The following is a 19164-nucleotide window of genomic DNA, read 5'->3' as shown; positions in this document are numbered from 1 at the left end:
TGAAAGCAGTGGAAAAAACTTTAAAAGATATATGAATACCAGACAGTTGGCGACAAAGTAGAATGAATTTAATTTATAAAGGTAAGGGGGAGAAAGAATTCCATCGTATAGACCGTTGACCATTACATCGGTAATATACAGGCTAGCAATGCAGGCAATCAAATTAAAGCTTGAAGCATGGGCAGAGAATAATGACATTTTGGGAGAACTTCAGAATGCCTTCAGAATAGATAGGCGCTTAGATGATAACTTATTTGTTCTTACTCAGTGTATTGAAATATCAAAAGTAGAAAGCAGACCGTTATTTGTGGCCTTTTTAAACATTACAGGAGCATATGACAACGCAGACCGCTACATTTTGTGGGATATTCTGTAAGGGGAAGGCTTAGGTGACGATTGTCTACAGCTTTTGAGAGAGATTTGCCTAGAAAATACCGTTTGCGTTGAATGGGAAGGGATAAGGAGCGAGGAGAAAGTTCATATCAACAAGGGACTGAGGCAGGGGTGCCCTTTATCACCGCTGCTGTTTATGATTTACATGGTGAGGATGGAGAGGGCGCTAGAAGGAAGTAATATCGGGTTTAATCTCTCATACAAACAGGCGGGTACAGTAGTAGAGCAGCAGCTTTCAGGTTTATTTTATTCGGACGACATTGTGTTGCTAGCTAACGAGCAAAGTGGTTTGCAACGTCTGGCTAATATCTGTGGACAGGAAGCCAACAATTTAGATTTCAAATTCAGTGTTAGAAAATCAGGTGTTACGGTATTCAATGAAAACAGTGAACAGACAGTGGCGATACAGGGCTAGGAAATACCTCGGGTAACAGAATATAAATACCTTAGTATATGGATAAACGAAGGCAATTGATATATGGAAACACAGGAAAAAAAGAATAACAGTGAAGGGGAAGAGAAATGCAGCCATAATGAAGCACAGAACGCTATGGGGATACAACAGGTACGAGGTCCTCCGAGGTATGTGGAAAGGTGTATGGCTCCAGGACTTACTTTTGGAAATGCAGTTTTCTTTAAATCAGGGATAAAATCAGGACTCGATGGGAACCAAAGGTCAGTGGGTCACCTCCCATTGGGCGCTCACGGAAAGACTGCAAATGAAGCTGTGCAGGATGATATGGGCTGGACTAGTTTTGAAGTGAGGGAAGCTCGCAGTAAAATTGAGTATGAAGAACGGCTGAGGAATATGGAGGAAAGTAAATGGGCTGGGAGAGTGTTCAGGTATCTGTACAGGAAAAACATTGATTCACAGTGGAGGAAAAGAACTAGGAAGCTTACCAGCATGTATGCGGCCTGTAGGGTGGGCAACACAGCAACAAAGAACGTCAAGCGGAAAGTCAGGGAGGCTGAAATAATCTCATGGGTGGCGGCAATGAAAAAAAAAAAAGAAACCTGCCATGAGTAACTACTTAAGAGGAAAAAACGAAATCAGGGAAGAAACAATTTATGATAACTCAAAGGGAAGCTCATTACTTTTCGAAACGAGATCGGGATGCCTTAGAACACGCACCTATAAAGCGAGATATAAGAAGGAAGAAGAAGCATGTGCTTGCTGCGGTAAAGCTAGGGAAACTATGGAGCATGTTTTATTAGAATTTGAAGACGTCTATGCAACGGTCGATTTAGGCACCCCTGGCCTCCTTGATGCCCTTGGGTTCAGCGAGAGCAGTGGAAAGTAACGCATTAGTAAGAGGCGATTGGAAGATTGGTGGAAGAAAAGTAGGGAAACGACAAAAAACGGAGACATACAAAAGCACTGTTCGCAATAGGGGATCAGAAAATTTGGTTGTGGGAGTTCATAGTGTTTTTTTTTTTCTTTTTTATTGTTTAAACAAGGTAGGACATTAGGCAGTATAATAGCAACAGCTTAGTGGCGCAACCCACCGCCCCGTTCCAATGGGGACGCTCATAACATCCATCCCTAGGTAGAAACAGTGTAGAAAGTGCAACAATAGAGGCTGACGCCAATAATATGGCCACTAGGAGGTCCAGGAATGAAACTACAAAGAAATTTAACACCAGGATCAGGTACATAAACATGCAAGGCGGTAGAAAGAGAGCGAGGTGGTTAGAAATAGAACGGAATTAAAGGACGAAGAAGTAGGTGTATACGCGCTATGCGAAACACATCTCAGGGATCTAGAAGACCCACCGTTTATTGAAGGCTACGTCTGGGAAGGGAGCAATAGAACAACAACGGAGAGGAAGGGAGGAGGAGTAGGTATGCTCATACACCAAGGAACAAATTGGCAAATAATAAAGTTAACTTGCAAAGAACATGTCTGGGTATCAGGTACAATTGCCGGTAAAAAGGCATGGCTAGGAGTAGTTTATTTAGGGACAGGGGACAAATGCAGGCAAGAGAACAAAGATCTAGTGAAGTGTCTCGATGACGATATAAAGCAGTTTGGAGAAGATGCCGATATTTGTCTGCTGGGTGACATGAATGGCCACATCGAGGATCTGGATGGATACACAGATTGTAATGGGAAATTGATGCTAGACTTCTGTGAGCGAGACAACCTAGTTATAGTAAATAGAGAAACTAAGTGTGAGGGACAAATCACGTGGGAGTCCCGTAACAGACAAACGACCATTGACTACTGCTTAATGTCGCAGGGGTTGTATAGCAAGCTCGCAATAATGGAAATAGACGAAGAGGGGAAGTACAGCCTCGGAAGTGATCAAAAGTGTATTAGTCTACAGTTGGGAGCCCTACTCAAAAGAGAAATGCAGGGAAGTCAAAAAGAGTACGCAAAATTAAATGACGAACAAATAGCGCAAATAGCGGCTGGCATAGAGGAAGCAATAGAGAAACATCCCATGGAAAGGTGGGATTATAATCAGTTAGAACTACTCATTAGTACAAAAATGAAAGAAGTAAAAGGAGTAAACCACTGGAGAGGAAAGAGGAAGCCACGAAGTTGGTGGAATAAGGAAATTAGAGAGGCCATTGAACAACGACGGTGGGCATCTCGGAAACACAGAGGAGCAACGAGGGCGCAGTTATCTGAAGAGGAAATAGGCCAAAAATGGGAATATTATCGACAAAAGAAACAAGTGCAGGTCCTCGTCCAGGCTAAAATAAAGCAGTCCTCTGACCGCTGGCTGGCTGAAGTTCGCGATGCAACTAAAGGGGGGTCAAGAAAATTCTGGAACCATATAAGCTGGCTGGGTAAAGCTAATCACAGAAAACAGGAACAGATTCACGATGCCGAAGGAAATTGTTTGGAGGGAGATGACGCTGTGAACTACATTGGTTCAGTTATAGCAGAGTCATTTAGGAAAGACGATAGGGTAATCTCCCCAAATGAGGGAGCAACACAGAATAGCATAATAGAAAACAGCTTAGAATTGACCAATCTTAACTGGAAAAGGGCGGAAGCAAATGTTCCAAAATGCACGTCCGCGGGCATAGACGAAATTCCAATCAAGTTAATTAATGAACTTGGCCCAAGAAGCAAGGAAGCGCTGATAAAAGCATTGGAGGCAGTCATAACAAATAAGCAAATTCCGCACAGCTGGAAACAGAGTAAAATGAATATGATTTATAAAGGGAAAGGTGATAAGAAGAACATAAAATCATTCCGACCAATTACGATAACATCAGTTATATATAGGCTGGCGATGCAGGCGGTGAAATTAAAAGTGCAGTCATGGGTAGAAAGTAATAGAATACTCGGAGAACTTCAGAACGGGTTCAGAAGTGGTGGGCGCTTAGATGATAGCCTGTTCGTGCTTACCCAGTGCATAGAAATAGCTAAGGCGGAAAATAGACCTCTGTATTTAGCCTTTCTGCACATAAGTGGTGCATACGACAACGTGCACAGTGAACTCCTGTGGAACATATTAAAAGCTGAAGGTATCGGTCATGAGCTAATTGATTTTGTACAGGAACTATATCGAGAAAATAATGTTGAGATAACATGGGAAGGAATTAGGAGTACGACAACTGTTGAGGTTCACAAAGGATTAAGGCGAGGTTGTCCTCTATCACCGCTGCTGTTCATGCTTTATATGATAAGCGTGGAAAGAAGGTTACAACGAAGCAATCTAGGGTATAATCTGTCGTACAGATTAGGCGAAAAGGTTGTTGAGCAACGACTACCGGGTTTAATGTATGCGGACGATATTGTACTGTTAGCAGATAGCCAGGAAGATTTGCAAACTCAAGGAGACAGTTTAGGTTTCAGTTTTAATGCAGCTAAGTCCGGTGGGATGTTTTTCAACGATACCACTGATCAGGTGCTTACAACACAAGGCCATGAAATACCCCGAGTGGCCGAATACAAATATCTCGGGATATGGATAAACAAAGGGCAGCTGTACACGGAAAAGCACGAACAGTCTCTCATAGCAAAAGGGCGAAGAGATGCCGGGATAATGAAACATAGGGAATTGTGGGGGTACAGCAGGTATGAGGTACTGAGAGGTATTTGGAAGGGAGTAATGGTGCCGGGGCTTACTTTCGGGAATGCGGTCCTGTGTTTAAGGGCAGAGGTTCAGTCGAGACTAGAAGTAAATCAGAGAGCTGTGGGAAGGTTAGCACTAGGTGCCCACGGGAAAACCACAAACGAAGCAATACAGGGGGACATGGGCTGGGCATCGTTCGAAGCACGGGAAGCTCAGAGTAAAATCCTATACGAAAAACATCTCAGGAAATTGGACGATAACAGGTGGGCAGCTAAGGTGTTTCAATACCTATACAGAAAGAGCGTTGACTCACAATGGCGGAAAAGAACTAGGAAGCTAACCCGTAAGTATGCCAGACACGAGGACGAAGAAAGACAGAGCATTAAACGACAGGTTAAAAACGCGGAAGGTAAAAATTGGATAAATTCAATGGAAAAGAAGCATAGTGTGGAACTATATCGATACTGGAAACAGCAGATCAGGAAGGAAGCGTTTTATGATAACTCAAGAGGCAGTGCCCTACTCTTTGAAGCTAGATCAGGATGTCTTAGAACGCGGAGCTATAAAAAGAAATTTAACGAAGAAGAAGACACATGTACTGTGTGTGGTAAATATGTAGAAACAATGAAACACGTCATACTAAAATGTGATGATATCAAGCCCGATGTCGATGCGGCCACAGTCACCCTTCCTGAGGCCCTAGGGTTCAGAGATAATAATAGTCATGTAAATAAATATGCGGTGGAAATTATCAAAAGGCGTTTGTAGGATTGGTGGCACAAAAGCAGAGAGGTGACATAAGGTTAAAAGGGTAGGAAGACGTATTTAAAGGAAATCGAGAAATTCAATAACACACAACACAGATAAAAATAAAAGGCAAAATAAAAATCTGAGCATGGTGGCAACTGCCATCGCCCCGTTTCAAAGGGGACGCTCCTACCTTCCATCCATCCATCCACCCATCCTCCATCCTGAACGGCCGCTGGGCTCAACCCACACCTCCTAGAGTTCTCTAGAGGGTGTTGGCTCAACAGCCTGCCCTCGTGTGTCCCGCGGGGAGTCTCTCTCTCTCCCTCACCCCCTCTATGTGGCGATTCCCCGAAAGTGTACATGTAGTTCGGCACGTTTCGAGGTGGTTGACCTTAGTACCGAGAAAATTTGCTTTGCAGCAATGAAAGGTCGTTCGGGGACGAACAGGCGAGGAGGCAGCGTGGCACGGATATGCGGCACGCAGCAGTCTGTTTTTGCTCTTGCAACATCAACCGATTAATCGCGATTAAATTATTAATCGAAAAACTGGAGAATTAGATTAGCCCCGCCCAAAGCACTATTGGCAATAAAGCGACCACCAGAGCTTGTCGGATGGATACCGCAGTGCGACAGTTGACCTGCCGAGGAGGGGCCTTGAGCTACGTCACGCAAAAAAGGCCCACATAGAAGTTCCGTGCAGCGAGCTACGAAGCTACGAGCGGCGCACTTGTGTTGAAAATGAGACGCGGAAGACCGACCGAGTGGGCAACGACGGCGATAACAATTCGATTAATTCCGGGAACCCTGCCGCTTCTTGTATAGCTTCGGGGTTCGAAAAGTCCTGGCATGCTGCGACATGTTTCCGAGCGCACTTCTTTTTCTGTACGTGAACCACGCATGTAGTCTCTGCGCTTGTGCTGCGATTGCGGTTTTGTGTCCGGCAAGCCTTCATTGCCGCGGAATGTGGATTACGTTCATGCCAGGATATGCCTAATAAGTGCTGCGTGCCCAATTGCTGGAGCAATTACAAATCGGGGCCGAAAAATCATGCGTTCATGTTTCCGCAAGCTCAGTGACAGAATATTGGGTGCCAATGCTAAGGCAAAGAAGAGAAAGCCTGGAATTCTGCCGAATAAGGCAGCTGTTTCTTTGAAAATAGTTGCACGAATGTTTTGTATCTGCATTGCTAAACTCATTTGAGGTGTTGTAAATATGTGGACTGTGGTACTGTATGTAATAATGCCTCGAAAGCGAAATTATACGTTTAGAGCTTAATCTACACTGGAATAAATACATGTGTCCCGAATGCGAAGACGGGCACACCAGTGAAGTTGTCATGAGATATGTGTTATGGTGCAGTGCTAACATTTTGTTGAACTTTTGTGGTTGCATGAACGGCAAACTCTTTGACGCCGACGATAAATCAAGGCAAAGAAGCTACCCTGAAGAAGAGGGCAACACTGTTACTTTTCAATATAAGCCATGCTCCCTGTCACAATTTACCCGAAATTCGTTCTCAATCCTAAGGTTGAACCATTTCGTTTTTCTTTATGGACGTGCTTTTTAATAATGCAGCGCGTAAATAGTTTTGCATAAATAAAATAATATTGGAACACCCTCTGTTCTCTGCGAGCTATCTGCTCAACTATGCATAAATAAAGATAACTGCACTCTTGTTAACGTTGCCCATAAGGGCGCGATCCCTTCATTCAACCCGTATCCCCGATCACGCCGCCGGCCTCTTCTCCGTGACGTCACTCGCCGAGCGCTCAGGCAACACCCTCTAGAGAACTTGTCTAGGAGGTGTTGGCTCAGGCCTTCTCTTGTCTAGGTGGTGTTGGCCAGCGAACCATCGGAAAGGGAGAGACACTCAAAGACGGGCTTCTTGCCGCGGGCCGCAGCGTAAGATTTGCTGTCGGCCAACGATGACTTTTTACTGTCATTTTACTTGTTTCTAAGTCCTGTACATAACGTAAATAAACCTTCCGTTCTCAAAGTCCACTTCAACATCGGCCAACTCCCGCCCACTCAACGGCAAGATCAAATACTCCCAACGCAGGGATCACGGTTTCCTTCTGCTCGTTAGAGAAAGACGTGGCGACTGGCACGAAACTAAACGCACCTTTAAACCTTTGCACTGACGTTGCTTTTGTGGTGATAGCTTTTGTGGCAAAAATAAAAATAAAGTAAAAACCTTCCGTGCACTTTACCTACGCTAAGACAACAGCTTCACAGCTTGTTTCGGAGTAACACCAAACGCGACGTATTACTTCAGCGGGGGGCGCGTCAGATAAGGAATTACACTCTAAGAATAGTTTACACCCTTTGGCGTGCCCCTTCTGCCACACAACGATAATCGTCATCTGCCTTGATGCGTTTCCTTTCTTTATCGCTGCGAGCCCGGAACTTTCCAGTAACGAACGGCACGCGCGTTATCAGAAGGGGCACTCCAAAGGGTGTAAACTGTTCTATGCTGATAACGCGCGTGCCGTTCGTATACTGGAAAGTTCCGGGCTCGCAGCGTTAAAGGAAGGAAACGCATCAAGGCAGATGACGATTATCGTTGTGTGGCAGAAGGGGCACGCCAAAGGGTGTAAACTGTTCTTACACTCTTAAAACGGTTGCACCCTTTGGGGTGTGTATTTGTCCCACAACGATAATCGTCATCTGCCTTGCTGGCGTTTCCTTTCTTGAAAGCTCGGCGTCCGCTACTTTTCTGTCGGCAATGCTATGTCATGCTGATAACGCGCAGGCGGTTCGCAGTGTTAAAGAAAGAAAATGCGGACAAGACAGATGACGTTTATTGTTGTGTGGCCAGATACGACTCAAAGGGTGTAAACTTTTCTTAGAGTGTAGGCACTACCGAGGAGGTTTCCTAGCGCGTGTTGTAGGCGTTTGTCCCTAGGCATGCCGGCATCGCGTAGTGGGGTCGAGTTTGTTTCCGCTCGGACGCTGGCTGGCGGCGCTGTAAAATAGGTGAAGCAGCGGACACTGACGCCCGATTTGGCGACCGCTGTGTCGGACAGACTGTCTCGCACCTGCGGCGCTCATGATAAGTCAGCCGTGGCGGATCATAGCTTTCGCCTTACGGCGATGTACCTTGTATATAGCATCACAGATGTTTCTGTGGGAGCGGTAGCGACCGTAGTAGAGTCCGGACCGCATATATTGGAGAAAGTCGCGGGGCGCGGCAGTGCTGAACTTAGCGTCACAAGTTGGCGGCTGGACGTAATTATATTTATTCAATCGTGTTTTTTTACTGATTGTAAGAACGTGTCATTATTTCGCATTACTGGCGGCGCCTCCAGGACACTAAAGCGCGGCAGCGGGGATACCAAAGCTAGAACCCGGACTGGTCCGTGCATTGGGGCAACGGAGGCCGAAGCGTGCCAGGAGGTGTTCGCATAAGAGATTGGCTGTCCGACAGCCGATCTTATACACCCCTGGCACCCCTTGCCGCCCTGCTTTGAGCTTTGATACTTCCGCTACCCCTTTGGTGCCCTGGAGATCCTGCGCCGCCTGCTTTATTATAACCTCAGGTGCCCTCCTGAGGCCTCCGTTTCCCGGTTACATGTGTCCTCCTGGAGCAGTGCTTGTAAAAAATCCCATCTATCGTCACGAAGAAAAAAGCGACAGTCAGAACCTTGCCCCTTCAGACATAGCGATCACAATATGGGGCCTCCGTGCCCACTGCCTCACCGCGCGGGCTGGCTGCCCGCGCGTTGAGGGATTTGTCTAGGGGACAAACGCATATATACAACACGCGCTAGGAAACCTCCCCCGTAGTGCCTAGGCAGAATCATATCTTCAAGGAGCAAAAGCCCCCACATTTTCTCTCTCGCGCCCGCTCTTACTCGCGCCTGTGCGCAAACAGCTGGCGGTCCCTCAAATGAACGTCTCGTCTGATGTGAGTGAGCGCAGTCACGTGGTATTTTTCATCTTTCGCGGGATTTATCAGTCGAAAAAAAATTAGTACGTAATTCGTACGTCACTGAAAATACCGCAGTTAGATGCCCCTTCGCTGTGCCTACAAATGCCTCATTGACACTGATAAATAAGCATAGCACGTCTCAAGTTAGATAATTATAATTACAATTAGCTAATTAAATCTCAGTAATGAAACATTACTGGAAGATACTCCACTGTAGCGGAAACAATATGCACTAGGTTTTCTTCGAGTAACGCAATTGCTACTTTTTAAAATCTGGGTGAATGGTACTTAATTGGGACACCCTGTATATATTTATGACCTCAGCGTGCATCTCCATCCCTTATGTTGTAAATGTTATAAATTTTAGTATTTTTTTTTTTGGCGAGCCGTTAGTATTGCTTACTGGAAAAAGAAGCAATACCGAGACATATCATTCACGCGCATTTCGCACACCGTTGATAAAAGACTCAGCCGAAGGGGTCACTGAAGTCTGCAGGCTATTTTCAGGGTCAAAAGAAAGCACGCAAAGCAATTTGAAGCGAGGTTAGAATACAGCAACATATTCATTCTCTAGGCATAGGGTACTCATACCTTTAGAAATAACTTTTATTTGGCTACCGCCTCTCTCAAAAAATATAATAAACTTTGTCCTGTGTGTATATTTACATATATGGTGTATGTGCATGGCGTTTACAGTGGAACTTGAAACAATGTTGAAGTAAGAAAATACGGATGAAGCAGTCGCCGGTAGTGCTTTGTCCTTGTCCTTCTATTGTCAGGATCTGCAGAAATAAAGCGAAAGTATGAATTAAAAGCCGTGCACGTCCGCGCCAACAGTGATGCAGTAAGCTATTAGCCACAATAAAATTTTAAGTGAAAAGGTAGAGATAAGTAAAAAAACATCTAAAATGATGTGGACGACAAAACTCTGCTAATAACATTTTAGTTGTGTATGTGTGTAGCGGCGGGGGGTAAGGTTTCGGCATCGCCGGGGGGGGGGGGGAGTAGCTTCGACTAGCATAGGGAGCTCTGCCCCCTTCGGAAAATTCCGGAAGGGGCTCGGGCCCCGGAGACCCCCCCCCCCCTTCTTTGTCGGCTCCTATGGGTGGTGTTGTAACGTACACGGATCTCACGCACAAGATAGTGGTTACTGTTGCGTACTCCAGGGTAGCGTATCGTACTGCTGCCGAGTAGTAGCGGCGCCTGCCTATCGAAGCTCGACCGACGTTACTTATTGGGTAGCGTGGCGTTGTCGGCGGGCTGCAGGCATCCGGTAGACCATGGCGACCAAGCAAGGGTTAGACGATTCTCTAGTGCGAAACTTGCACGGTTTATTCAAAAATAGATGAAAGAAAATGTGAAGAGCATGAAGTGATCAAAAGTACATTTCGGAGCCCCTTAAATAGGCTCTCTACAATCGTGGGCGGGATCTTGCTTCCGTCGATGTCACGTGACCGGCACAGAAAGAGGGCCCCTCCTCCTCTGGTTATACCGAGCCTGCTGAAAGGAAGAAGTCGTCCCGCCTCCTGGAATTGTAGACGCCTTTCCGCCTGTTCTGCGCTTCGCGGGTTCGTGGAAGTTCTCTTCTAGATCCAATTCGAGGAAAGGGCCTCTCTAAACTTGCGCAGGCGCACACACACAAACACACACACACGCACACACACACACGCACACACACGCACACACTCACACACACTCACACAAAAGAGGCCTGTACACTGCGGGGCTTCCGGCAGACAGGTAGACACTCGAAACGGTCATGGCGAATTAGGAAGTCACGCTTCATTTCGACGAGGCCTGGTGGAAGGAGGTCGGGTGAGAGAAAGTTCTTTTTGCGCGAGGTACGGGACGCTAACCATCGCAGGAGAAGTCACGCCTCATTTCGACGAACATGGTCGGGTGAAATTCCTTTCGCCATGTGGTGTCAGAGGCCAACCCTAACATCTCACCATCTGGGTCCTCTGTGAAGCACGGTGCTTTAAGCTATGCAAATGAAAAGCTCGAAAAATCGCCCGCTATTTCCTGACCCTAAGTGGCCTTCGCTATTGAGACATACCAGCGCCGGTTCAACGAGGAAAGAAATGCTGAGCTCCCGGTTTGGTCTGTCATGCGCATTCGCGAGGCTAGCGGCTGCGTGGCACGATCTCGGGCGTTCTACTGTAGCTTTCGCAAAATTCAGGTCCTCAAAGCTGTGTCGCCTGTTACAGCTTGTCTCCTCAAAAATGTAACGCCCCTGAAGACCTGCGACATGTTTTGTGTGACTGCTACCGCTACGCGTCAGATGGAGAGAGTCTCAGAAGGCGTCACAGCACCTTCAACGGGATTTGTCACTACAACACATTCTGGGCCCATGGCAAAGCACCACGTGTGCGTTACGCGCCACGAGGGTGTTGCTGGAGTTCTTCCGGGCCACAAGCCTTAACGAAACTCTGTAAATATCGCTATTGGCCTCGAGCTCCACCACTGGAAAAGCTGGCGCCACCGTCGGCGTGACGTGCTATTAGGGATCACGTGGACATAGCGGCCGCGTCGGCTGCTTCGAGAGCGCCGAAGCGAGCTGAAAACGAGAGTTTAAATTCCCTCGTACGCTGCGGTCCTCATTTAGCGGCGAGATTTTCCCGCTTCGAGTGTCTCCTTTACAACGCTTGAAAGCACTAGAATAGGTAGTGGCTGCCTTTGAAGGCGCGCAACATGGTAGGCTACTGCTCGGTGCCGCAGTGCCGGACGTACGCAACGGAGCCCGGTGTCAGCCTTATTCACACGTAGTCGCAGGACAAGAAGCTGCGTGAACCTTGGCTCGCGAAAAATAAAACCGGCAAACAGTCATCGGCTACAACTCGGGTATGCAGCAAGCACAGACGCGAGGAAGATTTCTGCTACGGCGCCGGGTCTGCGATGTTCGGAAATCGCGCGCTGAGACGCTCGCCCGAGTCCGCTGCCCGACTAATGTCATGACGGTTTGGTCTATGAACTTGTCAGTGCTATAGATACTGGCAAGTTCACTGGAATAGAAAGGGAGCGGTAAGACGTACATTAAAAAAAAGGCATGGCACATGGTCATGTTCGTACGTGTTATGAATTAATGCACTGCATTACAAAAAAGAAGCAGCGGGAGTCGCACGCTGAGAACACTGATAAACACACAGTGCGACGCAACTCAAGAAATAATATGGAAACGTCCAAGAATTAAGAAAAAAAAAAAAGATTGAATCGTCGCGACGGCACATCACAGTCCCCGTATGCGTCGAAGTCTCTACAATTAAATTATTTTGAACAGCTCTGATAGCGCCCACGCAACAATGGTTGCTTGTATACTGTCAAATGCTCATATTCTGCGGCCTAAAGCTCGAGCATGGCACAGTAGAAAACGCGCTCACAGCGAAAGCAAAACATTGTGCGCGGACATGCATGCATACGCGCAATCGGTTGCTGCGAACCCGTGCGATCGCTGCATTGAGGCTTCATTCTGTTATGCCCCATTTGGTTATACAGACAGCCCACCCTAACAACATATTTCACATAGTTTACTCTCAGCGTTTGGCTACCTTTCACGCAAGAAGCCGGTTCGGGAGACTCCATCGCGGCGACCGCGCGCAGTGGCGTTCACTGTACGTATTCGGTAAAGAGATAGCGTCTGTAAACGATTCTGTGCTTTCTGTTTGCCCAAGATTATTATTTAGACAGTAAAAAACTTCTCTCACTTCGAAAGTACTTACAGAAATGTGCGAGAGAGCTCGCGCGTGGTGTTTTCAGTGGTCGCTGACAGCAAAACCTATGAGGAGCGCGCCGCGTGATCCCTCATACTACGCCAGCGAGGCGCTTCCGATAGATGGCGACTCTGTAACTCCTCGCCGCCAATAGTGTATCTCTCTCTCTCTCTCTGAATGTGTGTGCGCGCGGGACTGTACGTGCTGTTAAATGTTTATCACTATATATATATATATATATAATCATCACCCAGCACCTGGAGTTGCATGTCAGACGAACAGCCATGTGAACATCTGGTTAGTAAAATAACTGGTTGCATGTAAGTGGTTACTAAAATAAGGTGTACAAACTTTATTATAATGTAAACAAACTAATCGTTAAATCACATTACAAAAATGTATTTGATCACAAATAATTACACGCAATTTGTTATACGTATAAGTCTGGTTGATTCGCCAAGTCGCCCAACCATGAGCGCTGTCAGAAAAATTGAGCGAGACACCGCATGCTGTTCCGGTTTCCTTTTTGCGTTTTTTCTACGGGTTAACAACTCACAACTACAAGATACGTCGTAATGAGGAGGAAAGGGGAGGGGGGGCTACTGATAAATTTACGCTACCTGTGTTCATTTCACGTGTACAAAAGAAAGTTCTATCGCACGCTTTAACGTGTTCCCCCATGATCAAGCAGCAGTACGCTATAGCCGCTGCTGGTAAAGTGCACGAAATACTCGAGCGTTTTATTGCGATGCAGTTATATGGACACTCCAGGCGCACTTCTCCCGTCGCCGTGACATTCCGTACAAAGCCCAAGGGCAGTTGTCGCCGCGCACCGTATGCTGTATGTGTGAGTGAAAGCTTGCGAGGGTGAGCCGGCGAACGCGGTCAAGCTCGCGCACGCAAGCGAGGAAAGCGGAGAGGAAGCGTGCCGTCTTCCGCCGCGCGCTGTGTTTTCGCCGCTTAGTTCGCGTTGATGCGAGACGCAGCACGAAGGTCAATTCGCTCGCTGCTGCTGCCGCGCTTCCTCACTCCTGCGTTTTGACAGCGAGTTTCCGCGGTCATCGAGTGAGATGTGTTCATTTTTGCTTGTGCGCGCGTGACACCACGCTTGTTAATTTAGTTAGTATGCCTATGCTTACAAGTTTATACGGCCGATAAAACTACTATCGCTACTTCGTACTGCCAGCTGTCCACTAATTTGCTATCACCATCGATGCTTCGCCTTTCGGGCGAAACAGCAACTTTTTGCACTCTGCCCTCCTCAGTATGCGGCTGCCAGGGCTGCGAATGGAACCAGCGAGCTCGTATGCAGGCAGCACCGAGCCACCGCGGCGGGCGAGGGTGATGTGGAAGCGTAGTGAATAGAGAATACTCAGGTGAGTCGTCGTGCGAAGCTCAGTTTCGGAAATTGCTTGCCCAAGAGAAGTCCGTGTATCGAGTAGAAACATTACACGAATGGAACACGCGCTTCGAAGAACGTGCTGGCAAATTAAGGTGCTCCCTCACACACACACACACACACACACCCACACACACACACACACACACACACACCAAAAACCTATAACATTGAATACTAGATATAACAAAGTCGTTCGTGCTGCAAGAATCTTTGTCAGTCAAGTCATCCGTAATAATTATTTGAACAAAGTAGCCCAGTGATGCAAAGACTGGCAGATGGTAGTTAATTCTGAAAAAAAGAAAAGCCACAATGACTATAGCAAAGGAGAAATGTAAATTATGATTCCCACACTCCTTTAACAGCATTACCCTGTCAAGCTGTAACTCTTAGGGGTTTTAATATCCTCCGACTTTTGTCAGATGCACTTCTCCTAAATCATGTTTATCAGACCGGTGCTGGAATATGTGAACATAGTGTGCATTCACAAATACCAGCACTTCTATGTTTGCGAGCGTATAGCGCAAGGCAGTAGGATTTAGCTTTAACCGCTACAAGCGAACGGATTCTGCTAGCGCGCGCCTGCATCGCATGGGGCTAGCTATACACTGTGTCGCAGAGCTAAGATACATTGCCTGAAGTTATTTTATTGATTGCTGAACGGCCTCTTCAAAATTTATGCTTTAACCTTTGCTGATGTAAAGGGCAATGTTCACCAAAAGCACAGCTCAACGTATAAAGAATAATTCTGTAATAATACGTTTCACTTTTCTTTAGCCCCTCAAGTAATCAGGGAATGGAACACACATGACCAATTTAATGTATAGAGCAGCCAACACTATAAAGGTTTGTAGATGAAATTGAGAAACATATATTGCCTGTGCTCCCTATAAAGTGATGGAACACATCTGTGTGGATAGGATAGGAATAAACTTTATTCGTCCAACGATTATTGATGTTGGTGCCCGGGGCTAGGCTGCCAGGGGTCCATCGCCCGAGGAAAATCTTTCGAGATGCTCAGCAACGGCCCTGGCCACCCTGGACGGCCCACTCCTGGTCTTCGGGTGCCTCGCTCAGGAGGGCGGCTTGCCATCTCTCACTGAGGTGCCCCGCTTCAGAGTGTCCTGCTGTTGTCTTCCCCCTTCCTCCTTGTCCTTCTTCCTCATGGCGTTGGCATTCCCAAAGCACATGGGCCATATCGGCCCGTTCATGCTCGCACAACGGGCAGCCGGGCGACGGGTGCAGCGCGGGCCACAGGCGGTGCAGGTGGTAGGGGTTGGTGAAAGTGCCCATCTGCAACCGTCTCAGGTCGACCGCCTGGGACCTGACTAGGCGCCCGTAGGGTTGTGGATATTTTTTTCGTTCTTTCCTATAGTGGCCAAGCACCTCTCTGTACGTTGCCGGAAACTCCTTGACATCGCAGTCGGCGTCCGCGTGATCCCCAGCTCCGTCCGCCGCGATTTGTGTTGTGTTGGTAATGTGCTGTTACATTTTCTAACACTTTATTTTTTGCCTTCTTTAGTGCACTGCTTGTGCTTGTATATTGTCTATGTTGTACACTCCCTCCTGTACTCCCCCGCCCATGGAATTGACAGTAGACAGAAATAAAACGAAACTAAAAAAAAAAATTGCTAATTTCGTTGGGTATCTTATGTTGTATAGTAGTAAAATATTGTGCAGAAACCATCGAGCGAGCGAGCCACCACAGCATGTACAACGTAGTATAGTGATCAAGCTAAAAAAATTAATTGTTGGGTTTTATTCCCAATGGATACACGAGACAGCGAATATCCACATTATTTTTATGCATATAGAGACACCTAACTAGACTTGCACATAAGAATTCATCATCATTGGCATCAGCCTATTTATGTCCACTGCAGGACGAAGGCCTCTCCCTGCGATCTCCAATTACCCCTGTCCTGCGCCAACCGATTCCAACTAGCGCCTGCAAATTTCCTAATTTCGTCGCACCACCTAGTCTTCTGCCGTCCTCGACTGTGTTTTCCTTCTCTTGGTGCCCATTCTGTAACCCTAATGGTCCAACATTTATCTAATCTGAGCATTACATGACCTGCCCAGCGCCATTTCTTTTTTCTTAATGTCTATTACAATATTCTCTATACCCGTTTGCTCTCTGATCCAAGCCACTCTCTTTCTGTCTCTTAAAGTTAGGCCTAGCACTCTTCGTTCCATTGCTCTTTACGCGGTCCTTAACTTGTTCTCAAGCTTCTTTGTCAGTCTCCAAGTCTCTGCGCCATATGTCAGCACCGGTAAAATGCACTGATTGTACACTTTCCTTTTCAATGATAACGGTAAGCTCCCAATTATTAGATCTAAATAATTACTTCTAATTAATTACATTTCTAGAAGTTTTCTCAATTTATCAATTATTTTCTTTACTCTGTAGCATTCGCTGTCATTCAATTACTTTTTTCAACAATCATTTACATATGCAACAAGTTACTTTGTTGACAAGACAAAAATGGAACAGGCGACAAAGCTTTTAGCATTTGAATTTGTTGGGAACTACACTAGAATGCCTGCGGTCATGCCATGCAGAAGCCTCGCAGATGCTTCTGTACATACAAGGAAACCCCCAGGTGTGATTATTTCTTTCCTGATCTCAACACACTCCACTACATATTCGCCAAGGATTTGTCAGGAAGTCACCTACAGAATATTTTTTTCAGCTTTTCAGTGGCCCTAGCAGGAGCGCCTTCTCCAAGCCCCAGCAACAACAAAGTGCTGTGCTTTATAGAGCACCCATGCACGAGCATCACAGCATTCAATAATCGAAATCTCACCGTTACAACACCGCTCTTTCCATTGCACCACATCGAGCGAGCTTTCAGTCCAGCTTGCTGATGTCTTCGCAAGGAAACGTGGAGAGATGTGAACAACGAAAATTTTCAAAAGTAATTATTAGTGATAATAAACAATGTGGGAAGGGCTGCAGAGTACACACTGAGAGAGCCAGGCCAGCTCGTTCAATTTACTGCATTTGCGCTGCAGTGTTAATAAAAATTGGGAGGTAACATAAAAGTGATCGATTACAACTTAGTAATTTTTTAATTGCTTACATGGGGCAGTAATTTGTCATTGCAATCAATTACAATTTTGAATGAGTAATTGTAATGGTAATCTGTTACTTTTTTTCTGCTACATGTACACGTCTGCATCTAATGTAACACTTAAGCCTAGGTATTTCTTAATCTAGACTGTTGGGCTTCATGCTACATATTAAGAACCTTAACACGCAGAGTGTGTACATACAATGGCGGCACTTCAGAACCGCTATTTTCTGTGCTGTCTACCACAAGTTACAGTTAGTAGTTAGAGTAATGGACCATTTGCACAATTTGTAGCTGCCTCTAGCACCAGAATCTGGAACCGTGCACTTCGCCGCGTGATTAGAGAACAACTGTTCTCAAGGTTGTTTTTCAACAAAACTCTCATCCACTAACTACATTTCAACCTCCATGTGCAGCTGCACATGGAAGTGCAAGCACAAAGGCTTTGCGAGAATTCATCTGAAAACACACAGAGTAGACGGGTGTGCAGGGAAGGCCAACCATGTAAGTTAGAAAAGGTTATGCGTGCACAGTGCAGACATGGACACAAGAGGAGGAAATGGACAACACAAATGCAATTGCTGGGTTCACTCCTTGATGGCCAGGCGAGGCAGTGAATATCCACATTAATTTTCTTTTGCATTCAGTAAACATCACAAGTTTGTTCTCCATTTCCCCTTCTTATTGTGTCCGTCTCTGCAAGCCTAACTTTTTCTAACATGAATTCCTACCAACTACTCAAACTTTTGTTGTTTTGAAGGGCCCTGCAATGCCGGCAGCCATGGCATCACTTTTATGGTTACAGCAGCTTCCACGAGGGGGCCGTTAGCGTGCCAAAGTGCTCGGCATGTGATGCGTCATTCCGGTTGTTGCAACCCCTCGCCCGCGGTACATTCTACGATACTTAAAATTGCTCTAAAACGTAATGCCATAGCTTTTTTTGCAGTACTCGCAGTATCATGTGAACGTAAAATGTACATTACGTTTTAAACAAATAATCATAACGGCACTCTTGTTCATCACATCCTATCCACAAAGCACACAAAATCGCTGCATCGAGGCAATGCCATTGGTGCTGTTCAACAAGCTTTGCGTTGCAGGGCCCCTTTAAAAGTGAAGCTGTTGAACGAGAACAATACTATGCCCAACCACTCTGTGGTCTAGAGTATTTTCATTGGAAAATACCTTCCTCGGGCATGCACAACAACATTTTTGCAAACCATAATAATACAACCTGCACTTCCCATTTACTAAAAGTAGACTTCTAAACCACGCATAATTATTACGATACAGTTTCCACTGTATATACGGTATTCTTCACAGTAGACTCCTCCAGAGTTCTCGACACATTCTTTTCAGGCGCAGGAGAGCTGTGGTGGCAGCATTCAAGCAAGCTCCGCATCTATTTTAGGCAAGTTTGTACCACTATTTTTCTGCAGCTCTTGATTGTGACTGTACTCCTAAAGACAGTATCTCACCGGTAGGACCTAACCCATGATTTTTACATTACAAATGTAGTGTTCCATTAATATGGGATATTCAAAATGTTAAGCACATTCTATCAACATTACAGTCAGTAGAAAAAATTGTTTTTCTAGTGATCCGATTCAATCAACATTGAAGCAAAGCACCATCCACCATCTTACCTACGGCATAGAAAAACAAAACTGCTCTCTGGGCATGGTGGTGATTGTCCCTTCTTCCACTTTCCCCGAGTTTGCACATGCATGTGTATGTAACCAGGCTTGAGCAGGTTATACTCGTCGACGACTTTCTGTGTTAATCAACTCTATGGTGGCACTGAAGGGAAAGTTATGAAAGCAAAGTGCATACGAGCATATGACCACTCCCGAAAATAGTTTCACATACTAATTC

The 19164-nt window shown here is 46.1% G+C and overlaps 1 protein-coding gene across 3 annotated transcripts in view; it reads left to right on the top strand.

Annotated features, from left to right (window-relative positions):
* LOC142582501 (uncharacterized) overlaps positions 1–19164 on the top strand; it is a 148446-nt gene that overhangs the window by 125696 nt on the left and 3586 nt on the right. For all 3 annotated transcript variants that reach the window (XR_012828451.1, XM_075692305.1, XM_075692315.1), the window contains one exon: positions 18649–18700. Coding sequence is in view for 2 of the 3 variants with exons in the window: in XM_075692305.1 (XP_075548420.1) it covers positions 18649–18700 (52 nt within the window). In the remaining variant the exon portion in view is untranslated. The remainder of the gene's footprint in view (positions 1–18648; positions 18701–19164) is intronic.

Source organism: Dermacentor variabilis, chromosome 1 (assembly GCF_050947875.1).
Source record: "Dermacentor variabilis isolate Ectoservices chromosome 1, ASM5094787v1, whole genome shotgun sequence".
NCBI classification, from domain to species: domain Eukaryota; kingdom Metazoa; phylum Arthropoda; class Arachnida; order Ixodida; family Ixodidae; genus Dermacentor; species Dermacentor variabilis.
This window is presented reverse-complemented; position numbering and strand designations above follow the sequence as displayed.